This window comes from Nicotiana tabacum, chromosome 23 (genome assembly GCF_000715075.1).
Source record: "Nicotiana tabacum cultivar K326 chromosome 23, ASM71507v2, whole genome shotgun sequence".
Classification (NCBI taxonomy): Eukaryota; Viridiplantae; Streptophyta; class Magnoliopsida; order Solanales; family Solanaceae; genus Nicotiana; species Nicotiana tabacum.
In genome coordinates, this window is record NC_134102.1 from 104,523,845 (window position 1) to 104,536,339 (window position 12,495).

General features: G+C 34.7%; 1 protein-coding gene across 2 annotated transcripts; it reads left to right on the forward strand.

Annotated features, from left to right (window-relative positions):
• The first annotated feature begins 845 nt into the window (after nt 1-845).
• LOC107769999 (mechanosensitive ion channel protein 10) lies at nt 846-9,108 on the forward strand. 2 transcript variants are annotated; one of them, XM_016589253.2, is made up of 6 exons: nt 846-1,074; nt 1,676-3,125; nt 3,257-3,377; nt 3,703-3,996; nt 4,074-4,276; nt 8,669-9,108. In XM_016589253.2, the coding sequence occupies exons 2-6, from the start codon at nt 1,702-1,704 to the stop codon at nt 8,922-8,924; spliced, it is 2,298 nt and encodes a 765-aa protein (XP_016444739.2). In that variant the 5' UTR covers nt 846-1,074; nt 1,676-1,701; the 3' UTR covers nt 8,925-9,108. The 2 variants fall into 2 exon arrangements, with proteins under 2 accessions (XP_016444739.2, XP_075102892.1); XM_075246791.1 differs by lacking the exon at nt 8,669-9,108 and adding an exon at nt 8,406-8,623.
• Nucleotides 9,109-12,495: the final 3,387 nt, after the last annotated feature.

The window sequence follows — 12,495 nt, forward strand, 5'->3', positions numbered from 1 at the left end:
TTAAATGCATTATTATTTTTAAACTTAATATATAAATATATTTTTTATATTATAAATTTATTAGGCACGGTTAAGTATTTTTTCGATTTATTTTTATAAAATAAAAAACCTACTCTAATTATCGGTACGATTATAGATTTATATAGAAACATACGGTTTTATTAAAAGAAACCTTAAAATCGGTTCGATACGGTACGATTTAGTTGGTTTTTAAATATTCATTGACACCCCTATTCCTAGCTAAGATCAAACAACCATATGTACTCCTGTTGTATTTGACTTTTCAAGTTAAACTTTGACCAATAAATAATTCAAAAAGAAAAAAGAAATTTAGTGATATATTAAACTTTCAATCTTTGGTTATCGGGATAGAGATACTAATCTAATGATAGAATATATTATTGTATTGAATTTTATTATTAATATGAATATTAGAAGATAAGATAACTAATCACTTCGAGATATTTCAGCTTATACCGATAAAATATCTTTGTCTTTCACACGTATGAACCAAACGACCCTTCAATGTTGTAACTTGTCATGTAAATTTTTTTTATTGGTAAGAAAGAAAACTCACAGCCTATACAATATCTATCACAGACTTAACTCAGAAGGCATTGAGAGGAAAATCGATCCCAAGTAATCCGTATGTATGACCGCTCTTCAAATCAACCGGGCAACCCGAGCGGTTATCATGTAAATTTTTGACTGATTTTATCTTGGACCAAATAAAGCTTTTCGTAAACGTTTTTTTTGTTACAAAGAACTTTTGTAGCTGTCCAACTGTTATTGTCCAAATAGTACTACTTTTTTCAGCTGAGGCTCTGAGGCCTGAGCAGTTGCCCTTTTCACATTACTAGTAGTATTTTATTGTCCTTCCACTCACCAGAACCAAAAGTCACGTGGCTTAGTTCAAATATTTCTGCTGTATATGTCTCCCCTTCCCCCAAAGCTTTAGTTGTTTTCCATTAAAATATGTGCCTCCTCTTCTACTATCTTCACCTCCTCTCAATACCCACTGTCCCTTTTTCTTGAAACCCTGGCGGCCTGGCCTCTCTCAATCCTACTATTCTTGTAAGTTCTTTTGTTCTTTCTTCTTTAGTTTATGTAAAATCTTTGTCTAATTATGACACCCTTCTATTACTATATTCACTTCAACTATGTACAATGGTTGTCTAATCTTTGACTCTGCTTCTTTTTAGCTGTTCCCCCACTTCCCTTTTCTTGTTTTATAGCAACTGTTCTGGGGGTTTCTTTTATCATTTTCTGTTTTTTGGGTACAAAAACTCACTGTTTTTCATTTCACACTGTTAAACTCACTGTTTCTATTGGATAATCCCAAAAAGTTTGCATCTTTGCTAAAACATCTGTTGCCTTGTTGTTCTAAATATCATCAAGTGGATATTGATGAACCAGGTTACCTCTGTCTGTGTGTGAGCTTGTTTTGTTAAATTGGTTTGGTTAGGTAAAAGCATTGAATTTGTAGTGTCATGGTAGTACTTTTGCACTTAAAGTTGGTACCTGCAAATATTCACTTCTCTTCATTATTGCAACATGTGATTCTTTCAATAATCATAAATGCTACAACCATTTAAAAAGTTTACATTTATTGTCAATTGAACTGTGAATGATCAAGACACATGTCTCCTTTGCCTGTTTCTCTCTGTTTCTTCAGGTGTTTGATGTTTAACTTGGGGTGGAATGGATGCAAATGGTAAGGCTGCAAAGTTTAGTGGAGAAATAAGCATGTCAAAGAACAAGAAAACCCCCAGTGATGAAGTGGCTGTCATGATCTCTGGAGATCAAAAGGATTCTAAAAGTCCCGTTGCACCAAAACCAACAGTCCAAGTCAGTGATTCCTCACCTGAAATTGCCAGGTATAGTCCAAGCCCAAGCCCCAACAAACCACCCAAAATCCCCACCACTGAAACTCTCACTCGGCGAAAATCCCTTGCAAGATGTACGTATTCGAAACCTAAATCAAGATTCGGCGAACAATCTGTACCTATTGATGCTAACATGTTTAATGAACAAGCTGCTGAGCCAAGTGCAAGTTCCCCCAATAGGAATGTATCTAACCATGCTTCTCCTACTGCTAAAATGGGTTCCAGTAATACATTTAAAGAGACAACAAGAACGGTGTCTATATCAGTAACCCCAAGAACACCATTAATGGCATCACCAGGTGGTTTTGGAGGAGTGGATGAAGATGAGGAGATATATAAGAAAGTGAGCTCAAGGAATAAGTTGAAGTATAACAGAGTTAAAGCAAAAGTTCTGATTGAATGGCTGCTGTTTCTTTGCCTTTTAGGATGTTTACTTGCCAGCTTATTGGTAAAGAAGTTCCAAAATTGGAAGCTTTGGGATTTGAGGATCTGGAAATGGATTGTCCTTGTTATGGTGACCTTTAGTGGCATGCTGGTTACTAAGTGGTTTATACATTTTGTTGCCTTGTTGATAGAATTGAACTTTTTGTTGAGGAAGAAGGTGTTGTATTTTGTCTTTGGTTTAAAGAAAAGTGTTCAAGTTTGCATTTGGTTTAGCTTGGTTCTTCTCACATGGGTTCTGCTCTTCTCACATGAGGAACGGTCGCGTACCGCCGAGAAGGTTACTAATTTTATTACCTGGACTATTACAGCTTTGCTTATTGGTGCATTCTTGTGGCTCTTGAAGACTTTGCTGCTAAAGATTTTGGCTGCCTCTTTCCACGTAAACACATTCTTTGACCGGATTCAAGAGTCAATTTTTCATCAGTATATTCTACTGACCCTATCGGGACTCCCAGTTATGGAGTCTGCTCAGATGTTGGGGAGATCAAACAGTGCCGCCAGTCAATTTAGTTTCCGCAGAACAAAGAAGGGAAAAGATGGGAAGGAAAAGAAAGAAAAGGCAGTGATTGATATCAATAAACTTCATCAGATGAAGCGAGAAAAGGTCTCTGCATGGACCATGAAAACGTTAGTTGATGTAATATCTAACTCAGGACTTTCCACTATCTCTGGCTCGCTCGGTGAGAATGACTATGATGCAGGTGGTGAGCAAGCAGATAAGGAGATCAACAATGAGGAGGAAGCAATTGCTGCTGCCTATCACATTTTCAGGAATGTTGCATCGCCCGGTTCCAGGTAAGAAAACACTGGCATTTTAAACATTACTTTTGATGTTTTAATTTGTCACATTTCGACTAAATATCCTGTAACATTCTTTGTTGTAGTGTTATCTCTCTTGATTCACATTCCTTTTTTTGAATGTCTAGGTACATTGATGAGTATGACCTTAGGAGATTCTTGATTAAAGAAGAGGTCGATATTGTGTTCCCCATGATAGATGTGGCAGAAACTGGACAGATTGATAGGAAATCATTGACGGAATGGGTGGTATGCTCACAACTTACTCATTTTCCTGGATTATGCCTGGCAAACTGATGTAAAAGAATCTAAATCAGATTTGGTTACTAGATGCTCCATGCTCATATTGTTAAGAGGTTGGAATAACTTTAGGCATGATTTAAACTAGATCCATTTCATCTGATATTTAATTGCCAACATGATGCAGAATATTGGGATGTAGAAAATAAAAGTAATTCTAGACTTTTTTCTGGTGATTAGGGGAGCACAATTAGAGCTTTCCTTCTGAGACAGTCGTGAAATGAGTATTTGTCATTTTCGGCATATCAATCATTTGTCCTTTTTGGCGTATCAGGTTAAGGTTTATCAAGGACGAAGAGCTCTATCGCATGCTTTGAATGATACAAAAACTGCTGTGAAGCAATTGAACAAGGTCGTGACATGCATTCTCGTTGTCATAATAATCATCATATGGCTCCTTTTGGTGGGGATAGCGACTACTAAAGTGATTGTCTTTCTGTCGTCACAACTCGTGGTAGCTGCTTTTATTTTTGGGAATACTTGCAAGACTATATTTGAAGCTATTATATTCGTATTTGTGATGCATCCTTTTGATGTTGGTGATCGATGTGTCATTGATGGTGTTCAGGTAATGTCTGCTAATTGCATCTTCTTGCTGTTTTGCATTTTCTCTATTGATTCACACTTTTATCTTGCAAATTGCAGATGATTGTTGAAGAAATGAATATCCTGACCACAGTATTCTTGAGGTTTGATAACGAAAAGATATACTACCCAAATACAGTTTTGGCCGTCAAGCCAATCAGCAATTTCTACAGAAGTCCTGATATGGGTGATGCCTTTGAGTTTTCTGTTGATTACAGGACACCTGTGGAAAAGATAGGAGCTCTAAAAGAGAAAACAAAGAAGTAAGTTGAAAATTCTTCTCATCTTTTTCCCGAATTCGTAGTAAATTATCCCTTGAAAGTTATGAGGACAAAAGCACAACTTTCATAATTAAAGATATATGACTTCTGCAGCAATTTGTAAGATATTTCTTGGTACGGCTTAAGTGAATCCAAAAGTTAAAGCTAGTCTAGCTAGAATCTGAAAATTTACCGTTGAACATTCATCTAAACCCCAGCTTTCTCGAAATGTTGAAAGCCGGGGTTTATTACGACAACTAGGGTCCTTTCCAAGCCCCGAGCCTAACCTAGTGCATTTGGACCCTACACATGTCCAAGTCCTCCCTATGGGTTTATTCCTTAGCAAAATTTATGAAGTAGCAAAAAGATTCAGTTGATAATTGAATCTCAATTCCTATTGTCTAACTTATTGGTTGAAGTGATTTTATACATATTATTCTTAGGTACGCGCGTTGTGCGTGTACCCTATCAATGAGTATATATTTTAATAAAATTAGTAAATTATTAATACAATTTTTTTTTGAGTTATAAAATAAAGATTAAAGGCAAACCTATCAGTTAATTGAAATGGAAATTAACATGCAAAAGACATGATCGTAAAGAAGCAACGCTAATTTGGTTAGTAAGTTTAAGGTGTAAAATAAACAAAGAAATATAATATAAGGGCCCAAATGAGAATTTTGGTCTATCTTTCTACTTTGAAGCTTCCAAGTTTTAGAATCTTGAAATGAAAAGAGAAAGGTAATAATAAAAAAAACAGAAAATGCATATTAAGAGTTTGAAAAGTATACATAGCGCGGCTAATTGAGTAAGATATGTGGATTCCAATTTAATGCTTAGATAAAAGAATTATACCTATAAAAAAACCAAGAGAAAGAAAAGTAATTGGCAAGAGTCAAAACTGGTATTGATTCGGCAAACATAAAGATCGATAGGTGAAAATAGAAAATTTTGTATCTTTTGTTCTTATTCATGTTGAATTAATCTCTCTTCCAAATTTCAACAGTAGATAGGACATTAATGAGTTCGTATTAGAGTTCCATATAAATTTATGTTAAGAGGAGATTTTTAATGTTAGCACAATTTTATCCAACAATTATTTTATTTTTTTTGTGAAGAAAAGTCATTCATTGACGCCAAACAAAATTAATAGAAAAGAGTCTTGACGTGCACGAAAACTTATTTTCTACTTTAGCCTCTCTTTTTTTTGTTAATTTAAATGGTCAAAATAATATAATTGGGATGTTAAAGTGACAAATGCATAATTTACTTCTAATAGCTAAATATTTTTCATAAATTTAAGCACGAATAATAAGTACAGTTTTATCCATTATAGAATATAACTATATGAGTTTTAAAGAGAAAGCAATGGTAAAAAAAGGTAGGATTCGAAGACAAATTTTCGAATTTTTTAACTGATGTAGCCTTCTAAAAAATCTTCAATGCTAAAGAGTGTGTTTGTAACTTTTGTATTTGTTTAGTTATGTGAATATGTGTGTTTTCTGTATTCATATTTAGAGTGAAATACAAAAAAAATGGAGTTTCTCTACCTTAATTTGGTGTTAGAGCCCCGAGCCGGCTCTGACTCTTTGGCCAAACATGCAAAACAAAATAATCTGTTGTAGTTGGCAAACAAAAGAGAGCACTATGTGATTGAACTATTCTTAAGAACACCTGAGCAGGTCGGAAGACTGAGCTAATTAAGAATATCTATGTTCATAGATGAAATTAAATACCACGGTTTTTCTGTAATGCTCTTTCAGATGAAGTCAGACCTTGTCGAATTTCACATTCATGGCACAAATGAATACTTAGATACCTTCCAATTAAGAACCTGAATACTTAGAAACCCTCCAATTAAGAACCTGTGAGTTATAATTGATAATTTCCGTCAAATGCAAAACATGAAAGACATAAACAAAATAAATAGTGTATCCAACAACAACAACAAACACAATATAATCCCTACCTGTGGGGTTTGGGGAGGGTAGTGTGTATGCAGACTTTACCCCTACATGGAGAGGTAGAGAGGCTGTTTCCGATAGACCCTCGGCTCAAGAAAAGGTGGCAAGGAAGAAAAAGGAGGAAGAAGAAGACAAGACAATAAGGAAAAGAGGGAGAAAAAATAACATCAAATAGTAACAATCATGGAGCAACAATTTCCAGTAAAAGGAGAGAAAAGGTAGCATCAAATAGTATCAGTCAAGGAGCAACAATTTCCAGTAGCAGTTTTCAAAAAAAAAAAAACAATGGACGTGGTAGCTAAGTACCAGATACACTAACAATCTAAAAGAAAGTATCTCTAAACCAACAAGGATACTACTAGTACTATTGGTAAACCTAGGAGAAAGTCACAACTACCTGTCAACCCACCACTTTAATCCTCGACCTCCATACCTTCCTATCGCTAGTCATGCATGTCCTCGGTTAGGTGAAGCACCGACATGTCCTGCCTAATCACCTCTTTCCAATATTTCTTTGGCCTACCCTTGCCTTTCCTCAAGCTCGCCATGTTCAACCTCTCACACCTCCTGACCGGGGCATCTATGTCTCTCCTCCTCACATGTCCAAACCGTCGCAACCTCGATTCCCGCAACTTGTCTTCCACGGATGCCACTCCCACCTTATCCCTAATAACTTCATTTCTAATCTTGTCTTTCCTGGTATGTCCACACATCCATTTCAACATCCTCATTTCAGCTACGCTCATCTTCTGGACATGTGACTTCTTGACGAGACAAAAAAAAGTAAATAGTGTACCCAGCAAAAAAATCAGTCAAAAGAAATACTCAACTTTGTAATGCAAAATTAATAAATTTGGATTTTGCATCAATCATATTATAGTTACATGGCATTATGAGATTAAAAGTACTAACCAAAGAAATAAAGTAAGCAAGCAAAAAGAAAGATCACAATGAATAAGGCTTGAATCACAACCAAAATAAAAAGCAAAACAAAGTAGAAAAGAAACGGCAACTATTAAAAACTATAGGACTTGAGCGAAAAAGAGTGGTTTGATCATTAAAGTGTATTGCTTAAATACAAGTTTAATGGTGATCAAATTACAAAATATTTCCTTTTCAACGTGTTCTTTTATAAGTAATTATATTGTTAGTATAAAAGGTAAAATCTTAACTAATTAATTTTAAAGTTTTAAATAGTAGTACTTTTTACATAATTCAAACAAGGAAAATTAAATTTTCGTTGATTTTAAAGTGCTAGATATTAGGAATATAATTAGATGACTATTTTGTTCAATGTGAATCTATTTTTAAAGGGTAAAAAAGGCGAACAACATTTCGCTAAGAGCCTTCGTGCATTTAATATAATATAGATATTGTAAATATTCACTAGTTTGCCGAGAAATTATAATGCATAAACTGAGTGAAATTTCGGATAAATGACGTCATGCATAACATATACGCCGTAGGGGTGGCAAGCCAAGACCATATTCTCCATGCCCGTGTTTTAGCTCACTCATACTTGAATGGTGAACGAGCCAGGCAACTGCCTATCCCTAATTGATGACATGCAATTGTAGTATAGGGGTGTCTAATGGAATGTTGATACGATTAACAGGTCGTAGTTGGAAGAGACAATACTGGAAAAATAACTTGGACATGTTTCTTTTCTCTGTGGCAATTTTTAGGAGTGCACTGCCCATCCCTAATTGTAGACATTTACTGGTAGTATAAGGGTGTCAAATGGAATGCTGACATATTTAACATGTTGTAGTTGGACGAGCCAATACTGAATGTTTAACATGGACACATTTCTTTTCTTTGAGGCAAGCATTTTAGTCTGAAGAAACAAATCCATGATATGCCTCTTATATCTTCTCTGAGATTCATTCCCAAAGCAAAGGATCTGAATGAAACTAAAGCACATAGGGAAACTGAGAAAAGATGATGGCTTTTTTCCCGCCGTTGGTGGTGGTTTGGACTGAGGTAAGGGTGATGCACAACATGTAATCTCTGGCGCATAATCTATATCTTGTTATATCTTTTATTGATAGTTTTTAGTGTCCACATGCAACTTGGTTGAGAGAGATAAGGGCAGATGTTAATGCCCACATGCTGAGTAGGATTCTTTCTAATTACTGAAACACCTTGATTTTAAAATCTTGGCTTAGGCTTTATTCTCCAACAAATACCATGAAGTTAGACTTTGAGCTTAGGCTTTATTCTCCAAGAGCAGTCGGTTTTAAAGCACGAGTCGTTGACCAGTATTCTTCTCATGGAAAAACGGATTAACCTGTTCAAAGACAATGCAAACTCTCTAACTACTTGATGGTAGATAAGGATATCTTATGTATAAGGTTTTCCCTAAACCTTGTAATATTATTCATTTTTCACTCAAGTTTTTGATTTTTCACCTTTCTTGTTGAAATATCAGGTACCTAGAGAGAACTCCCCAGTATTGGCATCCTAATCACAGTGTGGTGGTGAAGGAGATTGAAAATATGAACAAAATTAAAATGGCACTCTATTTCAATCATACTATGAACTTTCAGAACTTTGGTGAAAAGAACAGACGGAGAACTGAGCTGATCCTCGAGATGAAGAAAATGTTTGATGAGCTGAATATAAAATATGATCTTCTTCCCCAGGAAGTTCATCTTCTAGATCAAAGAGCAGTAAGTGGTAGATGACTTTATCTTCAGTTCACAAATACAGTAATTTTTGTATGTGTTGCTTCCACCGCAATAGGTTTTTCTTATACATTTGTTTGACCGATGAACTCAGAAGGCGAAGGTTAACACCTGACTCTTCAATGCTGAAAGTTGTGTGTACTACATTAAACAATATTTGTAACATAAAAGTTTCATCTGCTAATATTTTGTGTGAAAGTGAGTACAGTTTCTATTTGGAGGATCTTAGTGGGCGTTTGGACATAAAAATTGTAAAATTTCAAAAAAAGGTGAAATTTCTTTCCAAGTGAAAATGGTATTTGAAAATTAGAGTTGTGTTTGGACATGAATACAATTTTGGACCATTTTTGAATTTTGTGAGTGATCTGAAGTGAAAATTTTGAAAATTAGCCTTTTGGAGTTTTTAAAATTTTCGAATAATTCTGAAATGCATGTTCAAGTGAAAATTGATTTCGGGAAAAAGTAAAAAAATTTCAAAAAAAGTAAAAAAAATTTCATGGCCAAAACTGGCCCAGTAACATTGTTGATGTAATTTTTCAAGGGTCTTTTGAAGTAATTTAATGTGGAAAATCTTGTGTGGTTCTGAGTGTTTTATGAGCCAGAGGAGTTACAGGGCCATGTATTCTTTTACCTTCTACGTTAGCTTCTCTCTAATGTTTCAAATTCTCCTTTTGAGATGGATGACAATACGCCAAAAGCAAACTTAGCCGTTGCGGTGAACTTGTGTGAATACTTGACATATTAAACTGTAATCCGAGATAGTTTTCATCTACGTATTTTCTATTTGTAACATTTTGGCGATGACATGGGTAAGTGGTAAGGTAGAGGACTGCAAATCTGTTTCTTCCCAGTACAAATAATTCTCCAAAAAAAAAAGAAAGAAAAAAAACCAACAGCTAGAGAATACTTTACAAAATGTGAGCGAAATCTTTGAAATTCAATTAGAATAGCACTAGGGTGGGTAAGATAAATGAATGAGACTTGTATGAGTGTAAATTCTAATTCGAGGAGTCAAAGTGGAAATTATTGTCTTTAGTTGTCTTACATGAGACTTGGAGCTTCTCCACTCATAACATGATACCTTTTCCTCGTCTATTCTGCTTGTTCAGACGCGACATTTTTTTTATTATTATCTATTGTTCTTTCTTTTTTTCTACTTCGATAGGCGTCTTATTGACTAGATAGTCCTTTGAGTATAATCATATTCGTCTCGAAAAATAGGACATGGAAAAGAAAATTCTTAGAGGAGAGACCCTTTGTATATTCTTATTATCTCTTTTCATAAATTCATTTGCTTGCAACATTTTAAGTGGACGAATAATTTTAAATACTGAATTTTTAATATTATTACTAAATTACACTTAGGGGTCAAGTAATCTTGAAAGTGGAATTGAGAACTGTCGTAGCCTGCTATCTTTTCGCTCTCTTATCAAATTTCTATCTAAATCAGATTTGTAGAAAAAATTATACTGCTATTTCATGAGGCAATCCGCATCAACAGAGGCGGATCCACAATTTAAATCATATGGGTTCAACTTTAAATGTTTTTAGTATTTAACTCATTATATTTTTAAAGTTATAGGTTCATATCCACTATTTTTGCAATTTTAATGAATTTTTATATATAAATATTTATACCACGTCAAAAGTTATGGGTTCAATTGAACCCGTTAGTTGTTGACTGCATCCGCCAATGCGCATCAAGGTAATATGAAAGTCAATAAAAGATATCCCCAGTAACCCTTGTTGTTATCATCAAACAAGATTAAAACAGAAAGACCTAATAAACACAAAGATGCTGCCAATAGCCCTTAATATCAACTCACATATCAAGTAAAGTTTCACTAAATATTCACCTATTTGCCTTCAACTATATTAGAAAATGATTTGTAAAAATTGTATGACCGTCCCTCATTGATTGTCCATGTATTACCTTATCAAGAATTGCATCCGCTACGTTTTGTACTAATTCTCTTTGCGTAGATTTGCTTATTTTGTTAACAGATTAGTAAAAATCATTTGTATTAGTTAAAGACCTAATAAAAAGGGTAGAAATGACACTATGTAGCCACTTTAAGTGGCTGCTATTTAAAAATTAGCCAGTGCATCCTGAATTCAGTTTTCTAGTTCAATTTTTCGGGATAAAATGTCCTGAATTATCCTCAAATTGAGATTTTTAGTTTAAAATTTCAGGACAAAATAAGTATTGGCTAATCTCTATATAACATCCCTAAGATTGGCCGTTTGTACCCCACCCCATAAAAAAGTGGGACTCAAACAACATGGAAATAAATGTATAGTTGCAAGCTTGATATATAAATTTCAGACAACTTAATCAAAATTTGGAATCAAATGAGTTATAATTCTGGCTTTGTAGGACTTTTAACTCCATTGGATGGAGATAGTTCAAAATGGTTGATATTTTATACTTCAATACGACACAAGAGAGGGGAGGGAGGATGATTTGTGTGGTGTCCAATTTTTACGTGTACTGGATTATAGAAGGACCTGGTTTTTCTATACGTTCCTTAATCTACTGTTGTGGAATAAGTAATGCACAAAGTAAAGAACACAAGTATTTTTACGTGAAAAATACCCGGCTCAAAAGGTGAAAAAATCACAACCTACCTCCAAGTAGGATTTTCCCCAACACTTCACTAAAGCTCTAAACCAAACATTAAAGTTTATAAACTCTTGCAAACCTAAGGATTAAATCTAACCCTTGTAGCAACCAACCACAGGCTGTTGCGACTGCTTCAAGTTAACTCTAACTTGAACAATACAACTCAAGTACCTAGTACAAATGCTTCTAAGAAAAGGTGAAAGGTACAACTCAAAAGCTCCTATTACAATTGAACTAGAATAAAAAACAGATACATGGAACTGGTTCTTCAATCTGGTTCATGTAGCTTCAGGTTCGCACTCTTAAAACTCACAGGAATTACTCATAAAATGCCTTACTATTTGGCTCTCAATTCTTGCTTAGCTTCAGTGTGTATGCGTCACATGTAAAAGAGAACAACACTAATATTTATAGAATTAGTAAGATTAACTAGAAACTTGATGCTTTACTCTTCCTTGGTGGAAGAGTTCTAGTTATCTTCAACTTCTAACTCTTTCCTTATCTTGGATAGAGTTCTCTTCAAGCAAGGAGTCCTTCCCCTTATCAAACATGCAATCTTTTCATTCGGGGATTATCAGAAATAACCACTTATACTTACCCTTTGTACGACATGCCTTTTGCTTAAATCTATCCGTAACCTGTGTGCATTGTCCATGGACCTAGTTCATGCATGTATTCCTTTGTCAATCATCAAAACCAAAATCGCTCAAGTTAACAAATTTTTCCTTTTTGATGATGACTAACTCTGTGCTTTCCAGGAGCATAGAACCTGTTTCAACTCAGCTCCACATCAAACACAATGTCAAAACACTTTTTATTTTAAAGTCACAAACCATCAAGGACCAGGTTCATTAGGTTATAAATATCAAACTCTAAATTTCCCCTTTTGGCATCATCAAAAAGTTGCATAATTTAGCCAAGTAACTAGATTTCAAGAGATATCATTCA